Source organism: Aedes aegypti, chromosome 2 (assembly GCF_002204515.2).
Source record: "Aedes aegypti strain LVP_AGWG chromosome 2, AaegL5.0 Primary Assembly, whole genome shotgun sequence".
Lineage (NCBI taxonomy): Eukaryota > Metazoa > Arthropoda > Insecta > Diptera > Culicidae > Aedes > Aedes aegypti.
Genome location: NC_035108.1, coordinates 322,842,946 through 322,864,287, shown reverse-complemented (window position 1 = coordinate 322,864,287; position 21,342 = coordinate 322,842,946). Strand labels below are relative to the sequence as shown.

The window sequence follows — 21,342 nt, the reverse complement described above, 5'->3', positions numbered from 1 at the left end:
AATACCACACAATTATATGGATTGTTATGATTTACCGCTTTAGTGATAGTCACTTCTCGCTGGCACCACAGATAGAATATGTACTAAGCCAGCGCATTGTTGCACTTTTTCTTCTTTTCTTCTTATTCTCTAACAATCATATTTCGGCACCAATCGACAAATAGTATTCATCCTATTTATCAGTGCAACATCGAGAGCAACAATCATAAGATCAGTAATGGTGACTTCAATTGGCTTTCATTAGAAAATTGTTATCCTAAATTGGAACCAATACCCCTAAGGTTAGAGCATTGATATTTAAAAATTTGTTTGAAACCTCTTAACTCTTATGTTTTAATCGAGCATAACTCATTGCATCATACAATCCGAATCACATCTACATCTCTCCAACATTGCAGGCTTCTCCACACGTGGTTTCTTATTGTTTCCGTTTCCGTAACCTATCAACTTTACTAATCACATGTTTTCACTGAACGTTCCGATTTCCTTCGATGTTTTCCTTTGGATTAAACATTTCTACGAAGAGCACGTTTCTAAACAATTATATTTACATTATTACTTTCCTCCGACGATCCACTACCAATCACTTAGGAGTGGCTTGTTAAACTTTTGCGCAGTGGTACTGGCGCTCAACGATCAGGGCTTCCGCGCGGTCGGCATTCGTATCGATTCCGGAGATCTGGCCTATCTGAGCTGCCTGGCGAGGGAGACCTTCGAGCGGATCAGTGAACAGTTCAAGCTGCCATGGTTCAGCAAACTGACCATTGTCGCTTCGAACGACATCAACGAGGAAACCATACTGAGTTTGAACGAGCAAGGTCACAAGATCGACTGCTTCGGAATTGGAACACATTTGGGTGCGTATTATTATTCGACGTCTGCTTGTAAGTTTTCAACCACATTCTTTTTCAGTTACTTGCCAACGACAGCCGGCTCTGGGATGCGTCTACAAGATGGTGGAGATCAACGCGCAACCGCGCATCAAACTGAGCCAGGATGTGGTAAAGGTGACGATGCCGGGCAACAAGAACGTGTTCCGTCTGTACGGTGCCGATGGGCACGCCCTGATTGATCTGCTTCAACGGGTGGACGAAAGTCCACCGGAAGTCGGCCAGAAGGTGCTCTGTCGTCATCCATTCCAGGAATCGAAGCGAGCCTACGTCATTCCGACGCACGTCGAGCCCTTGTACGATGTGTACTGGGCCGATGGGCGAGTGACGCAGGCGATGCCCTCGCTGGAGGAGGTACGCGACCGTGTGCAGAACTCGCTCAGAACGCTCCGGCAGGATCACAAGCGCACGCTGAACCCGACGCCCTACAAGGTAACGTTGAAAAACTACTTCCAAGTAGCACACATGTTATAATTGATACTATTATATGACCGGATCTAGTCATATATCAGTTAATATGCCATAAAGGTAACATGTTTGTTGCTGAGGTTGCCGCATTTTTGACGTTGGATAACGTCTTACGGCAACATACTGGGGTACAATTTCGAAAAACGAAAAATCGCTCGCGTCACGAAAAGTGGTTAGATTTCGACTGTTAATAACTTTCTAACGCCCGGATAGATTTTCAAGATTCTTGCACCAATCGATTGTAAATCTTTCTACGAATCTACTCCAATAATGAAAACTATTGATTCTCATGACTAAACTATTGAAAAATTGAGAAATATCGAAGCATGTCTTATTTTTCATAGAAAAGCACATTTTTCTTGTGTATTCCTGACACAGACATCATTGCGCGATATCTTAGCCACTTTCGTCATTCAAAGGGAAACGCCCCTTTCGGTCTTCTTCTTACTTCTCTCCATTATCTCGTGTTCAGTCGAAGCCAATCAAATTCCACTTCACGCGCACGCGCACGACCGCATTTTAATTAAATCGTCTTCGGTAATCTTTTGGTGTGTTTCTGTCTAAGAATGGAATGAAAACCCAGTTCGATCGATTGTGACTACCACCAACCGTCCTTTTCAGGACGACAATTTCATTTTGAAAGAGAGTTATGAGAATTTTACACCGTGAAGAGCGACATTACTGGTGAATGGATGTGATGGATTCATATTTCGGTCAGTCATTTGCATGCAATCTTTCATTAGCGTCAACATTAGTGCTTTTCGAGAATCACAGGGCCAAGAAATCAATTTCCCATCGCGCTCTTGCAGGGCAATCTTCGACATTGTGTGCATGAGAGATAAATTGGGGACGGCACTAGAATGAGGATCCCGGTTTGCCTCGCATTTAGCGATGATTGAATAATGCCGTTGTCGTCGTCGTCGCTAACCACATGCATGACAAAGCGATCAGTATAAACTTGTCGATTTGAAAGCTTAAACTTATCAGCAACAGCTTCGTTGATGATTTGATTTGGTAAGAAATTGTCGATTGAAACCAAATAATCGCACAGAGAAGACTGCAAAAATGCTACCGCCGCCCGACGGGAACCTAAGTAAAACTTTGTTTGCCATTTCACTGGAAAACTAATCATCCGAAATTTCAATTGGCAATTAAATAAATAAATTAATTAATAATAATAGGTGAAATATCTCTAGCCGTAACTCTTTTACGTGGAATGCATTGTTGTGGCTCTGAAAAGGGCCGTTTTGCTTGTGTCCCAATTCAATTTAAACTCGTTCGTCACGGATACGACGAGCGGTCACACGCTTGGCGTGGATCGCGCACATGTTGGTAGCCTCAAAGATAGGCCTAGCTCGCTTCCTGCAGGGCCATGACGGCCAAGCTCTGTAATCGCAGATCGGTCTTGAAGTCCTGAGCGATTTCACGGACCAGGCGCTGGAAAAACAATTTGTGGATCAGCAGCTCCGTCGAATTCTGGTAGCGACGGATCTCACGCAGAGAGACCGTTCCTGGCTGATAGCGATACGGCTTCTTGACTCCTCCGGTGGCTGAGACGCTCTAGCGAGCGACTTTCGTGGGGCCGCTTCCACTAGTGGACTTACGGGCAGTCTGCTTGGTAGAGCCATCGTCGTAGTGTTCTCTGGGCGGATTGAAACAAATGAATGATTGAATGTGCGCGGCTGCCGGTCCCTTTTATGACCTTCTCTTGCGAGCGAGCGAGACGAACAGTGAACAGCGAGCGAGCAAGAAGAATTCATCCATTGCGTACCGCATAAAAGGAGCCGAGCCGGCGGCCAAGCATCAGTTTTGTTACAGTCCTTGCCGAAGATAGACCGGACTCGGAAAAGGAAGCGCCAAGCGTCATCGCAAGGTTTGCGTGACAACATCAATTGCATCATCACCAAACCACCACCGTCTGGCTCGCCGTGGTGACGTCAAGCGTACCTTCGGTCTCATCTACGAGAAAACCCGCGGTGTGCTGAAATCATCCAGAATTCTGTCGGCTACGCTCTGAAGTGGCAGGGCCGTACGCTGTACAGATTTTGAGGTTAAATCACCTCCATCACCGAAACCAGAATTCAAAACTAGCACTGAATCCATCAAACCTGAGCATGGAATGGCGATCGACGATATCCAAACCCAACCGTCCTTTTCAGGACGACAATTCAATTTTGAAAGAGTTTTGAAAATATTTCTACCATGAAGCGAAACAGTATTGGCAATTCTCACAGCAACAGAACTGTCGGTGAACTAAATAATAGTTACTCGATTCTCACAGTTCAATCGGCCCTTTTCAGGGCTAACAAATGTGTACTAAAGAGTTATTTGTGTTATATTTGCTAATGTGTTTACCACATTCTTGCTATAATTCATCTCTGATTAGTTATGAATAATTGACAAAACGACAATTTGAGAATGTTTCCGAAGACGCTGCTGCAGTGCTGTCGGAATACAATATATTTTCTATTGTTAAGGAATGATTCAAATATTTTGAATTAATTGATCCAAACTAGCAATGATTAAGTTTACACTTAAAAATCAATTCTTCAATATAACGGACTAAGCTTCTGAATACATGTAAAGTGATTATTTTGTATTAACACAAATGTCTATAATAAATCAGAATTGACATGCAACAAATAGTGTGAAAATTAATTGGATTTTTAGCAGTAGAAAACTTTCATAAGTTCGTGACGGTCCCAAGCCAGGAAATAGAAGAGGCTAACGTTTTCCAACGTTAACTTGGCGGTCGTATCTTGGAAACAACCTCTTACTTTTTTCGCATTTTAGTTTTCATTCGAATAATTCGAAGGAATGTGGCTTTATCCAATGATACTAAAAAACTACAGTACTGGACAGAATAAAGTACGCATTGGCCGTTTTTCCATACAAAATGGTCAAGTTTGGAGATCTGAATTTCAGCTTCTAGTGGTCCGATTGATCTGAAATTTTCACCACAGCCTAGATATAACATAGATTTTACTCTATTGGAATATCACTGTATTTGAAACACAACCTTTTGAATTATTGAAAATCTCTCAATTTGCAAAAAATTGCATAATTTTTTTTTTTTTTAAACAATCAGTTTGTAGAACATCATTTTTCGGATGTTCTACAAACTTGTGTGTCTCATCAAATTGCAAATTTTTGCAGAAGGGCATATTGCTCTAAATATTTGCATTTAAAAATTATTTCTATTTAAAAATTTTGTCATTTTTATGAAAATTTGAGATTTGCGATAGCATAAAAGTTTGTTAATGAAAATTTATGAATTTCTAGCCTAGCAAATTTGAGGTTACTATCAAGCTGCGGTGAAAATTTCAGGTCAATCGGACATCTAGAAACCGAGATATAAGCCTCCAAACTTGACTATTTTGTATGGAAAAACGGTCAATGCGTACTTTATTCTGTCCAGTACTGTACTTCTGTTGACGAGTTTAAGACCTCGGGGCGAGTTCAGAGTTCAATATGGGTGCAATTATGTTTTCTAAAAGTGTAAGGGCTGGATACCAAAATACAAATTCAAGATATCCGGAATGGATTAGATCTCTTCGTAACCCCGAATTCTGGATTTCAAGGATGGTAGCAGATCTCTTTATCTCATTAGGGCTGCTGAAAGAGCATTGGAAGATATGTTGAAAACTGAACTCAACTCAATTTTGACGAAAATGCAGATGGGACTGACTTGCGATTCACGGCAGTAACGGTCTCTAAAGTTTCTTTAAGCAATTTCAAGATAAAGTAACTGTAAAATTACTGATATTATTAAAAAAAAAACACGAAACCATAGGATGCAAATCTACTTGGGCACTTCCATGATTCACTTTGGCATGGGAGTTTTTCTCGGCCGAATTGTCTGAAACTTTTTAATAAGAATCACTTCAATACGACACATATTGTGGCCAAATATGAGCTCAGTAGCTTAAAAAAACTACTGCCGAAGTGACTTTGCACTTTTGAGCCAAGAATAAGATCCGGCTCCCTACTTGGAATGTTTAATGTCGAAATTATACTGATATTGTAAAGGCATTCTGTTTGTTGTTTATGTTAGAAAGGATAATAGTGATAAACCATAAGCAACATTGCTGCGTCTAATCTTTCAGAATTTCTAAAGGAGTACATTCAGAAATCCAGGGATCCCTCGAGAAATTCTTCTAAATCAGTGCTTCCCAACCTTTTCGAAGCTGCGACCCCCTTTGAAGCATTTCACGGATCTCTTAAGTGGATGTTCTCGAAATGGAAGTTCTCATAACGATTGCATAACATTTTGCAATAATCCACTTCGCGGTTTGCAATTTCGCGGTTAGTACCATTTTGCGGCATATCATTTCGCGGTGGAATCTATGACAAAAGGTCGAAAGGACAAAAGATCGAAGAACACAATAGAAGGGACAAAAGGTCAAAAATCTATTTTCAAAGAAGAGAAAATTCTCACCAACCACATAATTTTAGACCTTTTGTCCTTTCGACGTTTTGTCTCTCGATCTTTTGTTCATAAACCTTCACGGTGTACCGTTTCGCGGTTTGTACCGAGATGTTTCATCTAACTTAACAGAGCAATTTGAAGGACTGCCTATGTTCAAAAGAAGAGTAAATCACCGATGAAAATGTTATTAGTGATAATGTCAACAATTTTTGGTGCAACTCGTAGGAAAAACAACATCGCAAAATGATACAGACCGCTAAATGGTACTGACCTCAAAAGACCGCGGAATGGTTTGCCGCGAAATGTCGGACAACCATCTGTTTCATAAAAGGAGCTTCATAAAAGAATCTTGGTATGACCCAAAAAAAAACAGGTAGTTGAGAAGATTCCATAAGAAACTATTGTCAGCAATTAGTCTAAAATATAACCACAATCTAAAACGTACACAAGCTTGGAGGTACCCGAAGAACACTTTCAATTCTTCGGGTACCTCTACGGTTTGGGTTTGCACTACGATTCATACACGAATTTCTTGCCAATAAATTTCTCAAAGATAGGTTAAAAATCCAACTTTGCAAGCTGCTTTATATATTTTTAGATTTTTTAATGGGCTTTTTATGAGCCAACCGGTTGTCCCTGCATTTTCTTTTAAGAAGCTTCATAGCTCATTTGTATGTCGCTTCAGCTTTGTTAGACAGTTAAATGTAAATGAAGGGAGTAAATTTTCGACCAAGCCCGCGTCCATTGGAACCGTGTACAGAGAAAATTTGCCGAAATCCTTTCCGAATCGATTCAAAAGTTCCATCAAGGATTACCACTTCCGATTGGCTTAGCCTTGTGAGGTCCTCGACGGTACTGAACGTTTGGTGAAACGTTATGGTGAAAGCATGGACCGATGCACGAGTTCACTAATTTGACGTTTGAGCGGTGCCGAATTCACTAGTTTCCATGGTCACGTAAATAACACGGCACCGCTTAAAAGTCAAATAATGAAGTCGTGCATCGGTTCATTATTGATGTCATCGAAATCTGTTGGATCCTTCGTTAAACTGGAATTTCTTCGTTGGCGTTGACCCTTGGCTGCGCTGATTTCGACATCGTAGCTAGAACTTGCAAAGAATAATATGTAACTTTAGTATTCATGAAAGCTAATATAGTTGCGGTTATGCTAGTGATTGTTCAAAATTTTGGATATCTTATTCCGGGCCATAGTGGTTTCTGCGATCGTGTACCTACACGTTACATGTCACCAACACTACATAAAGATTGCTGGTTGAAAATATAAATAAAGATCAGCTGTTCCCAGCAAAATCAAATGGCAGTATTTTCAACCAGCAAATTTGCGCACGTGTACGTGACACCGCTCGGCGAGAGCTCAATAGACAACCATTTATCAATACACAGTGTTCTTCGTAGCCAGGATGTCCCAGGTGATAAGTGAATATAGCCCACTGTCTGTTGTGACAGCTGTGAATAATTTTTTTTTTAGAGTTTGCTATGGTTTGGTTATCAATTTTTGATATCGTTAAATCAGCCAATAATCCGCCAAAAAGTTGAAGCACATTCAATATTACAATATCGGCTTTGAAAGGAAAACAAACATTAAAATGCATCCTGCATACCTCCAAGCATGCAATCAGTTGATTTATTTGAACGCTTGTTCGATTACGGATCATAAACTTTCAAAAAAAAACATCGCTTTATGACTACACTCTCAATTCAATTTATCCGAAAATGGGTAAACACATCAAGATGTTAGACGATAGAAGTCTTCTCTTACCATGGGCCTGTCTTATTCACAAGTAAGGGGCCGTCCACTGATTACGTAAGAGGCAAGAGGGATTTGAGATTTTTTACGCACCATTCAATTTATTTTTAAATATCATACAAAAAGACGTACTATTGGAGGAGGAGGACCTGAAACCCCAAAATTTGCGTTATTAATGGACAGTCACACAAAGTGTGGATAAAGAAAACTTCAAGCGTGTGCTGGAATAAGGGCGTAAGTCGCATGATCGATTTCTCTTCATCGATCCTCTCTTCTGCGAATAAAGGTGACAAGATGCAAGTTTGTCAGCACTTTTTCACTTCAGACCGCTTGGCAGCGATACAATGGGCCGTATGAATAAAATGTAGTAAAGTTGAGTTTACTACATTTTCGGTAGTAAACGCTATATGTGGAACACGAGTGGAACATGTTTGTGTCATTTTCCTTTCTACACCTTTCGAACATACTACAAACAACGCGTTGCTATGAATAAAGGTAGCATTTACTACAAAGCTACTGGTAGTTAGCTTCACAAGTTGCGACACATGCTTTGAGATTGCGGAATTGAATGGAATAATTTACTTTTGAGTAAAAATCATGGGAAAACGATATGAGTTTTGATATTTCGGAAGGTATTTTGAGTTTTGCTTAGGAATTCTGAGGTTACGAAAACATTCGCCCCGCCAATGCTGAGATTCCGGCAAGGGGGGGACGGACCTGGTGTAGTGGTTAGAACACTCGCCTCTCACGCCGAGGACCTGGGATCGAATCCCATCCCGACATAGTCACTTATGACGTAAAAAGTTATAGTGACGACTTCCTTCGGAAGGGAAGTAAAGCCGTTGGTCCCGAGATGAACTAGCCCAGGGCTAAAAATCTCGTTAATAAAGTCAAATCAATCAATCAGATTCCGGTAAGATTACCGGCAGTAGCAATTTGTAATATCCGTGTGAATTCTTTCATTACGATAATTATGTTATTTTCTATGAATTTTAGGATGTCGGTAGGAATTCAGATATTTATAATGTAATTTGGAATTTTACGTGTAAATTCTGACATCTCAGATTTCCTTTTGAATTCCGGAATTCCTGTAGGAACTTTGAGATTCCGATAGGGATGTCCGATTTTTTATGATAATTCTGGAAGTTTAAATACCATTCTAGGAATATTGCGGAAATATTAGGAATCTGGTAAAGACTCTAGAATTGGGGTGGGAATGGGATTCCGAATATTAATCTCTTGGAATTCTGTGGGTATCTTTGAGACGGTATTTCTGTAAGAATCTATGAGATTGCGGTGGGATTCCTGCGAATTATTGTGTGAATATTTGTAATTCTGAAAATCAATCTTCGTAATTATTGTAAAAACCTTTAAGATTCCGTTGATCTCCAGTTCCGTTGGAATTTCAAAGCAAAGCTTTAATATAAACGATTTGAATGTCGGTAAATATTTTATAGATTTCAATGGGATTTTTTGTGAAATCGACAAGAATTTTGATAATTTCAAAGGGAACCCTGGTATTTTAGGGGAGATCCTCATTGAATTCTAACGACTGCCAATGGAATCACTACAATTCCCATAAAAATCTCGACATTCTAAGTTCTAGACATTCCAAGGATACTATCAGAAACCCCACCAAAATAACGAGAATGTCGCAGAAACACTTAGAACTTCAGGAATTCAACATGCTGTTACGAAAACACACGGGGAGCATCAACATTCTACCGCAATTTCACCAGAATATCAGTACTGGTGCTAGAAAATATATGGTTTCAAATTTGATAGCTGTAATCTCAAGATCTCTTCATAAATGTTAAGCTAGTATTTAAAAAATCTTCAATCACTGGCGTTGGCGAAGACCGAAAACCACCCAGAAAATTCTTTGATGTACCATCATCATAAAATCATAGACATAAAGAGAATACCAGACTAATCGCAAAATTACACTACAAATCTTGTCAAATAACAGCACCTTCATGATTTGTGCAAATTGTCGCGTAATCGATTAGATTCCATGCATTGTCTTTATATGCATGATTGTATTAATTTTAAGCGTCACTCTGAATAGATTGTTCTTTACGTGCAGAATCAATAGAGATAGAAAACTATAGAGGACGAATGTCGCTGCTGTTCCCTTTGTTCTCGCTCAGAAACATGTCGGGTACATAAGTGTCAAACTGCATACTTTTTCGCGTTGACATTTATAGCCCTGCCTATCTCCGCCAGCAAAAGATGTTCCTGCAGCGACGCCAGCGACATTCTTCCTCTATAGTTTATTACCTCTATTGCAGAATCACTCTGCACTCTGAATGGAAATTTCTTAACGTGCAGCTTCAGTCACTGCTCATGTTCGAAAGTAGTAAGTACTACATGTTCGAAAAGTTTTTTATTCACACCAAAAGTGTAGTAAACTTTGTGGATTTTGTTTTTGAGTAGATGCTACATGTAGTAAAGTTCAAAGTTTTTTATTCATATCACCCAATGAGTGATATGAATAAAAAACGTTGAACTTTACTACATGTAGCATCTACTCAAAAACAAAATCCACAAAGTTTACTACACTTTTGGTATGAATAAAAAACTTTTCGAACATGTAGTACTTACTACTTTCGAACATGAGCAGTGACTGAAGCTGCACGTTAAGAAATTTCCATTCAGGGTGCAGAGTGATTCTGCACGTAAAGAACAATCTATTCAGAGTGACGCTTAAAATTAATACAATCATGCATATGGCGGAAATGTATGGAATCTAATCGATTACGCGACAATTTGCACAAAATCATGAAGGTGCTGTAATTTGACAAGATTTGTAGTGTAATTTTGCGATTAGTCTGGTATTCTCTTTATGTCTATGATTTTATGATGATGGTACATCAAAGAATTTTCTGAGTGGTTTTCGGTCTTCGCCAACGCCAGCGATTGATGTTTTTTTCAATATTAGCTTAACATCTATATGAAGAGATCTTGAGACTACAGCTATCAAATTAGGAATTACATATTTTCTAGCACCAATACTGAGAATAGAATTTAGAGAGGTAGAATTTTGATGCTCCCCGTGTGTTTTCTTAACAGCATGTTGAATTCCGGAAGTTCTAAGTGTTTCTGTGATATTCTCGTTATTTTGGTGGGGTTTCTGATAGTATCCTTGGAATTTCTAGAACTTAGAACGTAGAGATTTTAATGGGAATTGTAGTGATTCCATTTGTAGTCGTAAGAATTCAATGAGGATCTCTCCTAAAAATCCAGGGTTCCCTTTGAAATTATTAAAATTCTTATCGATTTCACAAAAAATCCAATTGAAATCTATAAAATATTTACCGACATTCAAAAGGTTTATATTAAAGCTTTGCTTTGAAATTCCAACGGAACTGGAGATCAACGGAATCTTAAAGGTTTTTACAATAATTACAAAGTTTGTTTTCAGAATTACAAATATTCACACAATAATTCGCAGGAATCCCACCGCAATCTCATAGATTCTTACAGAAATACCGTCTCAAAGATACCCACAGAATTCTAAGAGATTAATATCCTTAATCCCATTCCCACCCCAATTCTAGAGTTTTTACCAGATTTCTAATATTTCCGCAATATTCCTAGAATGGTATTTAAACTTCCAGAATTATCATAAAAAATCCGGCATCCCTATCGGAATCCCAATGTTCCTACAGGAATTCCGGAATTTCAAAGGAAATCTGAGAATCTGAGATGTTAGAATTTACACGTAAAATTCAGAATTACATTATAAATATCTGAATTCCTACCGACATCCTAAAATTCCTAGAAAATAACATGATTATCGTAATGCCAGAGTTCACACGGATATTACAAATTGCTACTGCCAGTAATCTTACCGGAATCTCAGAATTGGCGGGGCGAATGTTTTCGTCACCTCAGAACTCCTAAGCAAAACTCAAATACCTTCCGAAATATCAAAACTCATATCGTTTTCCCATGATGTTTACTCAAATGTAAATTATTCTATTCAATTTCGCAATCTCAAAGCATGAGTAGCAACTTCTTAAGCTAACTACCAGTAGCTTTGTAGTAAATGCTACCTTTATTCATAGCAACGCGTTGTTTGTAGTATGTTCGAAAGGAGTAGAAAGGAAAATGACACAAACATATTCCACTCGTGTTCCACATATAGCGTTTACTACCGAGATTGTAGTAAACTCAACTTTACTACATTTTATTCATACGGCCCAATCTTGCGTCCTGACTCAGGACTCCTGAGGTGAAAAAATGCTGACAAACTTGCATCTTGTCACCTTTATTCACAGAAGAGAGGATCGCCCGGATAAACCGAAACAGTACAGGCACTATTTCTCAAACTATCCACTACCACTTACGACAATATCTAAACAGTTTCGTAAAACATCCAAATTAACAATAAACGAACAGTACCACAAACGGGTTTGACAGTTTGGTGAATGGTAATTGGATAAATAACAATGTGGGGAATAGGCGGTTAAGTTATGTAACCATAAAAAAACGCCGATTTTCTCGAACAAATTTTTTCGTTCATGGTTTCACAAATGGTAGATATACTATCCATTTCACGGTCCAAATAATGTAAAGCAAACAGTAGAAGAATTGTTCAACCATAAAAATTGCATGGGAAGAAATAACGTATGTGGTATAATCGATTTATTGTTTTTTACGGTATTTTATTCCTGTTTATCTTACATGTGTGAATCAAAAGAAAAACATTTTATACACTTTTTTGGAAGCCGTTTTATTCTAAACTTTTCTAGGAAAAAAATATGGTGTATTCTTGAAATGATATAATGATTCCTTTTTCGCTGTGCTGTCTTCGGCCTTTATTGCAAGCTCCGTCGAATTTGGTCTTGCATCTGAACCTAGAAGTTTCAAAGTTCAATCACTTGTACAATAAATTTACAATTTAAGGCGTTTACCTTACACTTCGGGTTCAAATGCGATCATTAACTCGCCCAACATCGCCTCTTCGAATCCAGTAGTATGAGAGCAGCAAACGTTGATCCTTTGCTCCACGAAACTTTGAGCCATCGACGGAACTTTTTGGAACTGCCATCCTGGTCACTCAAATCCCGATAGATTCTTTAAGTAATCGATGAATCTTCCTCCACCAACCGATAAATTGGATCTCCATCTGCAAAATAAACACCAACAGCACAAAAAACTCAGCATTAAACCATAATAATGAAAAAAAGTAAGAGGTTGTTTCCAAGATACGACCGCCAAGTTAACGTTGGAAAACGTTAGCCTCTTCTATTTCCTGGCTTGGGACCGTCACGAACTTATGAAAGTTTTCTACTGCTAAAAATCCAATTAATTTTCACACTATTTGTTGCATGTCAATTCTGATTTATTATAGACATTTGTGTTAATACAAAATAATCACTTTACATGTATTCAGAAGCTTAGTCCGTTATATTGAAGAATTGATTTTTAAGTGTAAACTTAATCATTGCTAGTTTGGATCAATTAATTCAAAATATTTGAATCATTCCTTAACAATAGAAAATATATTGTATTCCGATTGGGTTTGGATATCGTCGATCGCCATTCCATGCTCAGGTTTGATGGATTCAGTGCTAGTTTTGAATTCTGGTTTCGGTGATGGAGGTGATTTAACCTCAAAATCTGTACAGCGTACGGCCCTGCCACTTCAGAGCGTAGCCGACAGAATTCTGGATGATTTCAGCACACCGCGGGTTTTCTCGTAGATGAGACCGAAGGTACGCTTGACGTCACCACGGCGAGCCAGACGGTGGTGGTTTGGTGATGATGCAATTGATGTTGTCACGCAAACCTTGCGATGACGCTTGGCGCTTCCTTTTCCGAGTCCGGTCTATCTTCGGCAAGGACTGTAACAAAACTGATGCTTGGCCGCCGGCTCGGCTCCTTTTATGCGGTACGCAATGGATGAATTCTTCTTGCTCGCTCGCTGTTCACTGTTCGTCTCGCTCGCTCGCAAGAGAAGGTCATAAAAGGGACCGGCAGCCGCGCACATTCAATCATTCATTTGTTTCAATCCGCCCAGAGAACACTACGACGATGGCTCTACCAAGCAGACTGCCCGTAAGTCCACTAGTGGAAGCGGCCCCACGAAAGTCGCTCGCTAGAGCGTCTCAGCCACCGGAGGAGTCAAGAAGCCGTATCGCTATCAGCCAGGAACGGTCTCTCTGCGTGAGATCCGTCGCTACCAGAATTCGACGGAGCTGCTGATCCACAAATTGTTTTTCCAGCGCCTGGTCCGTGAAATCGCTCAGGACTTCAAGACCGATCTGCGATTACAGAGCTTGGCCGTCATGGCCCTGCAGGAAGCGAGCAAGGCCTATCTTTGAGGCTACCAACATGTGCGCGATCCACGCCAAGCGTGTGACCGCTCGTCGTATCCGTGACGAACGAGTTTAAATTGAATTGGGACACAAGCAAAACGGCCCTTTTCAGAGCCACAACAATGCATTCCACGTAAAAGAGTTACGGCTAGAGATATTTCACCTATTATTATTAATTAATTTATTTATTTAATTGCCAATTGAAATTTCGGATGATTAGTTTTCCAGTGAAATGGCAAACAAAGTTTTACTTAGGTTCCCGTCGGGCGGCGGTAGCATTTTTGCAGTCTTCTCTGTGCGATTATTTGGTTTCAATCGACAATTTCTTACCAAATCAAATCATCAACGAAGCTGTTGCTGATAAGTTTAAGCTTTCAAATCGACAAGTTTATACTGATCGCTTTGTCATGCATGTGGTTAGCGACGACGACGACAACGGCATTATTCAATCATCGCTAAATGCGAGGCAAACCGGGATCCTCATTCTAGTGCCGTCCCCAATTTATCTCTCATGCACACAATGTCGAAGATTGCCCTGCAAGAGCGCGATGGGAAATTGATTTCTTGGCCCTGTGATTCTCGAAAAGCACTAATGTTGACGCTAATGAAAGATTGCATGCAAATGACTGACCGAAATATGAATCCATCACATCCATTCACCAGTAATGTCGCTCTTCACGGTGTAAAATTCTCATAACTCTCTTTCAAAATGAAATTGTCGTCCTGAAAAGGACGGTTGGTGGTAGTCACAATCGATCGAACTGGGTTTTCATTCCATTCTTAGACAGAAACACACCAAAAGATTACCGAAGACGATTTAATTAAAATGCGGTCGTGCGCGTGCGCGTGAAGTGGAATTTGATTGGCTTCGACTGAACACGAGATAATGGAGAGAAGTAAGAAGAAGACCGAAAGGGGCGTTTCCCTTTGAATGACGAAAGTGGCTAAGATATCGCGCAATGATGTCTGTGTCAGGAATACACAAGAAAAATGTGCTTTTCTATGAAAAATAAGACATGCTTCGATATTTCTCAATTTTTCAATAGTTTAGTCATGAGAATCAATAGTTTTCATTATTGGAGTAGATTCGTAGAAAGATTTACAATCGATTGGTGCAAGAATCTTGAAAATCTATCCGGGCGTTAGAAAGTTATTAACAGTCGAAATCTAACCACTTTTCGTGACGCGAGCGATTTTTCGTTTTTCGAAATTGTACCCCAGTATGTTGCCGTAAGACGTTATCCAACGTCAAAAAACTTACCGCAGGATGATGTTTTCAACCTCCCGGCTAGCCACTGAAAACAATACACTCTAAAAAAACATCTACCTAGACACTAAAGAAAATTTAATTCAGATGTTTCAAAATGTTTTAATTTTGAAGGTGAAAATGTTTTCATTTCGAGAATAAAAACTCATTTTTGTTTTCTATATAAATGGCGTAATTTAGTTTATAATTTGTTTTAGTTTTAATTGAAATCCCAATCGAATCGAAATACAAACGCAAGTTTTTATTTTTAATCAGATTTGCTTTAACTAAGTATAAATTTATTAGAGTGTTTTTTTTTAATCTGGTGGCTACTGTTTCCCAAATAGGTCATTTATTATATTTAATGGTTATAAGTTTTGATTCTCAGTCACATTTCAGTAAACATTACTTAAACCATCTTTTATTGTTTCGAACTAAAGAGCTTATATAGTACTACATAAAAACAACCGTTTGTGGTACATTAACATTACCAGTAATAGGGAATTTATTGTTTGAAAAACAAGCCAAACCGTAATTTTCTATGCGGGCGATGAAGAGAAATCGATCATGCGACTTACGCCCTTATTCCAGCACATTCATAATAATTGTCCACTACACTGAAACAAGCGTTGCAGTAATGAGAACCATGAACGTGTTTTTAAATTTACTATTCCAACCACGATTGAGCTAGCATGAACGCTTTTTATTTGCGTTTTGTTCCCTCTCAATCCAACCGCGTCGATAGCCGAGCGGCTAGCGTTCGCGCTTGGCAATCGTCAGATCCTCGGTTCGATTCTGGTCTGCTGCAAGTTTTTAACCATGATATAGTAATTTTTACTATACAAATGGTGTCATGGTAAGATTGAATGCACAAAATATTATAAATAAATGCGAATTTAGTCTGCACAAATCAAGTGGCGTTGTGTATTTAATTTAACCCTCTGATATAGTATTTTCAACCGCAACGCTGTTCTCAGTGTAGAATGGGCGACTAGCTGCAAACGTCCAGCTGGACTGTTTCGTTAAGTGGATGTTCAATGGCGCTGGACTTGCAGCTTGCTTTTTGTTTGATGGTGGCTATCAGTAAAATTAAACCGAATAAATAAACGTTCTCGACATAAATTAGATTGTTTAATTGAACATCAGAATGAATTACCATTATTATTTTGTTTTTAATCTATCTCATTCTGACGGCCTGCAAATATGAACAATGCGTTCGGTAATAATTTTAACAAATCGTTCGGTAACCATTCCCGAACGATTTGAAATATTTTGACAGCTGCGTTTTGATTCAAATTACGGATTGTTCGGTTATTCTTAACTTTACCGGAAGCATTACCGAGCGCTCAGCGGTTTATATTTCGGTAAAAAATTTACCGGAGTCGGTGATATTTTCTAAGTGTGTATCATCCACAGACTCTTGCACCTTCTTCATGTGCCCGAGTTGCAGATACTCTTCCATGAAATGATTGTAAGAGTCCTTGGTTGCAGGATCTCTTTCAAGTCGGTGTTCCAGGCTCAAAAAGCGACGATCGGCTTTTGATCTGGATTCTCCCAAAACCTTTTCAAGGTCTTCAGTTCGCAGGCGCACGGCGTATCGATCAGTTGCATTCCCGAGCAGAAGCGAAGTTCTGACCATCAAATCGAGATATTGATTTGATTGACATAAGAGATAAAAGATCTGAAGATAATATCTAAATTTTATTCCTGGAACTTCTTAGCCATATCAAAATTTGATGTTTGCAGATCAAATTAATAGCTCGCTGATATTGGTTAGATCTTACAAAAGCTAAATATGATATGCTAATGATATTCTAGGAGTAAATTTTAGATATCATTTTCAGATCTTTTATCTCTTATATCTATCAAGTTAATATCACTTTTAGATGTCCATATCAAAATTAGCTATTGCTGAGCTTTTTTCACCTGCTCGGGTTGCGTGCCGTCGTTGTAGCGTACAGCTCTTCACAACGGCTTTCTTCGGTAGATCTAACTGTACCCAATGGAATGGTTTCGAATTTGCGTAGAGCGGATTCCAGTCGATCATCGGCAGTAGAAAGATAGCAGAACCATGGAAAGCCGCGCGAGAAGCGGGACCAGAGACCGCCCAACCAAATGGAGTTTCGACTACCCACGGAAGAGCTTTTCCCAGATAAATCTTCCGTCCTGTATGCAATTCCTAGTATGTTTCACTACCGATAACAAGATCAACACATCCGGGAACACTGAACTGGGGATCTGCTAGCTTGACGTTGGGAAGTTTCCACGCCGAAATATCTATCGGCGTTGCAGCTCCGACGATGGTTGTTTCGGTATCAAGAATTGCAGTTTCATCGAGATCGTTCGATCTCCCGACTCGATGGTTGCAGTAATGGCACTACTAATCTTCTGTGTGGATGATCCGATGCCTCCACTGTAGACCGATGGCTGTAGAGATTCTTTGCCAGTGGTTTCGAAATGAAATTCGACATCGATGTCGAATCGAAGAGAGCTCGGGCCTTGTGCGTGTTACCGTGGTCATCGACGATGTTAAGAACAACCGTTTCCAGAAGAGTAATAGCTAGAAGGCGAAGCAGTTGCTGCTTTGGCTGACATTTTTTGCTTGAAACTCTTCTGTGAATAGCCGGCCACCTTCGACGAGGCTTAATAATGACTCTCTGGTCCCACTGAATTGAGAATCCAAACGCGCTGATACAGAAATTTGACCAGTTAATCGTACTTCACGTCGTCCTTATATCTGGTTTTCTCCTCCCACGCGGACAGTGTAACTTGATCCAACTTGTAGCAGAGCAGATAAATGAGCGGGAAATCCCAATGGAGCCACATTGTATGCTTTTGCTTGATTGCTGGCAGATCGTAAAGAGCCTTGAAGGGCTGCTTCTTGAGGTCCTTGCGGTTGCCGTACCTTTTCAGCAGCGCATCCCATGTTGTTGCGTAGTTGTCAGCCTCGATGGCCAGCGATTCAAAGGGTTTCTTGGCACTACCCTCGAGAGATTGGAAAAGATATTGAAGCTTGGAGACGGCAGGAATGTCACCGTTCACGTGAACCATCGACGTAAACGTATCCCGGAATGAGATCTAGCGTGAAAAATCACCATTGAACTTCGGCATTTCGATATTGGGTAGGTGGAGGTGGAAATTTGCATGATATTGAGGAGTTATTGTGCATCGGAGTAATCGCTGCAACGTCGCTCAACTGTCGCATCGCTGAAATGTTGAGCGCTTTGCAGCTTAGTACTTGACGTACCTATTCCTCAGCCGAATCGACAAACCGTGCGATCATTTGGGGATGAAGGTACAATAGTGTTGCGTTTTCTTACTGTATTCAATGCCGGCAGATAGAGATATGATGAGGGATAATGTAATATATTGGACTAGTAAGATTGTGGGGCTTGGGGATGCTACAAAGGTCATTAGCCAAATACTTCAATTTACCGTTGCGTAGCTGTAGTATAATTGGTAATGCGTTCATGTACAGAATGGAAATTGAGGATTCAAGCCCCGCCGGCTTGCTACATAACATTTCAGCACAATCTTACCACAATTACACTTAATATGGCAAACATATCTCTATCTGCCGATATTGAATACCTTTCCCCTAAAGCAAAAATTTATCTCAAGTATCCATCATTCAATCATCAGCAATCATCAAGATTTAAAAACCGGATTTTCGTTCAAATTTAATTAAATCCTCATGGAAATCTTGAACATTGCTTCAATTTTAAGCGAAAAAACTGGTTTTGAAAATCTGTAAAACGATGATAGTTATTTTCCTCTTAATGTTTAGAAAATTTTTGAAAATTAAGTTAATAATTTACTACTTAATACTTATATCTGCTATGTGCCATTTTTGAAGAAAAAGAAGACCTAATTGTGACCGTTTTCAAGGAGGAGTTTAATTTAGTTCTCACATGACATCCTTAGTCGAAACTACAGAAACAATGTGAGTTGGAGTCAGATTGAATTCTTTTTTCCCCGAACTGACCCAGTAGTGGCCCATCGGAATAGCTACGGATTGGTAAACATTTCCAAAACTTTGCATGGTCTTCGATGAAGTAGGCGTCCATACAATTCCATTCGAGCAAAAACGTAGGAAATCCGTTGAAAATAGTCGAAATTGCAGATACGGGTTGAAAAAAAACGGTCCTAAAAGAAGTAAATAGAAATGTAATCATTATCGAGCTGTGGAAAAGATACAATCTAAAGATTTAACCTTGGACAAAGATCACAGATTGACAAGTCTCATATTAAAACTATTAAAACCGAATTACATTGAACAATCGTTCTAATATATTTTACTTATTCCATTTCAGGTGGCCGTGAGTGATAACTTATACAACTTTATCCATGACCTCTGGTTACAGAATGCTCCGATTGGGGAACTGTCATGATAAGCTGGTACCGAACAAAATTCGAAACATCGTTTTAGCCATTCTGAATATCCAGTGCACCGAAATATACACATCCCAAACCAAGCGGAGTGTACAAATTTGTATTTGAGTAAGAATTTGTTATGTATCGCAGTTAGAATGCCATACGTTTTGAGATCAAGCTTCCACAGTGGACACGGATCCGAAACTCACCCGGTAGGGTGTTTTGAGCACCTGGAAGCAAAATTTTACAATTTGTTGAAATAAAATAAAAACTCACAAAAATATAAATCAAACAAAAATATGTAGCTACTCCAGTGCACAAATCTAGTGCTTAACAAACAACAAAACCAATTCTATTAATAAGGGAGGTGATTTTGCATGCTGGCAAACAAGAGCTCTGAAAGACGGTAGCTATTGTTTACGGGAATGTGCAGTACAGTTTTAGGATCGGATGAAAAGCGAAGCGAAGGATTTTCGAATGGAAGCTTATTTTTAGAAATGGAGCACTATTTCCAAAGGAACTACTATCCATATACAACAGACAGAAAAAAATAGATCATTCCGAAGCTTAAAACTGCGTGCTGTTCAGCAAAACCCCTTTTGTGAGTGCAAAGACAGCCAACAGAAAGTACAACAAGTTTAACGCTTATTTGCTCGCAAGAGTTGTTTAGTTCTCAGTTTTTTAAAGTGCAAATTCCACATGAGTTGTTAAATAGACGCCAACTCTTTTCATATGTAGTTTTGTTCAACAATAACACGACACACTGTGCCTTAGAAAAGGGTCCGCCCGATTGAAAGTCATAAACACTAATTCTAATCTGTTTTTTAATGTGTTATTATCTATTTATTTGAATTTTTAAAAATAAGCTTTCATTTCAAACACTCAATGATGGATAACATAATTTTCCTCTTCATTCTACCTGATTTTCACACTCAGTAGTTCTTGTTTTCTAGAGGTATTCAATAGATTTTGTCACCTTGTCTCAAAAGTTCTCAAACTAGAATGAATGAATCAATGAAAATTGTTGTTCTCAAATAAATAAATAAATATGACGCCAAGAAACCCTCTATTCTGGAACACCATGTTACAAAATGAGGACAGGGGGTATAAAAACCGTTTGAAAAAACAAACCCGAGTAGATGATTTATAAAATAACCTTGACGCTGAAACCACTAAAGAATAATTAAACCTGATCCATGTAGCTAAATGAATATAACATTGGTGCTCTCAGAGCTGTTGGATATTACATGTGAATAGAAATCACCACGAATAGTTTTGCAACTGATTTATTTGATATCACAGTCCTTTAGAAGCTTTTTTCAGATTTGATACAAAGTATTATTAACGATGGTTGATGATGACCATTAGGAAATAGATAAGTGGGTTGGCAATGCGCATCGTACCTTCGTGCTGTGCGTACACGAAAAAACTACCTAAAGCAATAAAACAGGATTGTACCTCGTTTGGCATAAAGCCGTTTGGCATAAAGTCGTTTGGCATAATGGTCATTTGGCATAATGGCCGTTTGGCATAATGATTGACTTGAAATAAATATCGGCATTTTTTAAGCTTTTACCGAGATCAACACCACCGAGCCCACAGCAAAAAATTTTGGTAGGTTCTAAACAAGCGTGGTGTTCGTTCAGAGATTATCCGAGCTAAGCATTTCAAAAATTGTTGTGACATTATAGAGCATTACTAAATAAAACTCGTGACGGGTCTCTACATCTCAGAACATAGAGTACCCTTGAGCTTACATATATGAAAACAGTAAATTGGCAAGGAAAGTTCGCAGTTATTCATCAAGGGAACGCTCATAGAATATTTCGCTGCATATCAAG

At 39.2% G+C, this 21,342-nt stretch overlaps 1 protein-coding gene and 1 long non-coding RNA gene across 5 annotated transcripts in view; one reads left to right on the top strand and one right to left on the bottom strand.

Moving 5' to 3' along the window:
• The window catches only part of LOC5565689 (nicotinate phosphoribosyltransferase), a 77,668-nt gene extending 56,897 nt beyond the window's left edge, over nt 1–20,771 (top strand). For all 3 annotated transcript variants that reach the window (XM_021845830.1, XM_021845832.1, XM_021845831.1), the window contains 3 exons: nt 592–857; nt 913–1,322; nt 19,441–20,771. In XM_021845830.1, the coding sequence (XP_021701522.1) occupies nt 592–857; nt 913–1,322; nt 19,441–19,518 (754 nt within the window). In that variant the 3' untranslated portion in view covers nt 19,519–20,771. The remainder of the gene's footprint in view (nt 1–591; nt 858–912; nt 1,323–19,440) is intronic.
• LOC110676753 lies at nt 12,213–15,258 on the bottom strand. Of its 2 annotated transcripts, XR_002500688.1 has the most exons (3): nt 15,143–15,258; nt 12,475–12,689; nt 12,213–12,417 (listed from the first exon to the last, which is right to left on the bottom strand). It is a non-coding gene; the product is annotated as an uncharacterized LOC110676753 (long non-coding RNA). The 2 variants fall into 2 exon arrangements; XR_002500687.1 differs by lacking the exon at nt 15,143–15,258 and having other exon boundaries at nt 12,475–12,776.
• Nucleotides 20,772–21,342: the final 571 nt, after the last annotated feature.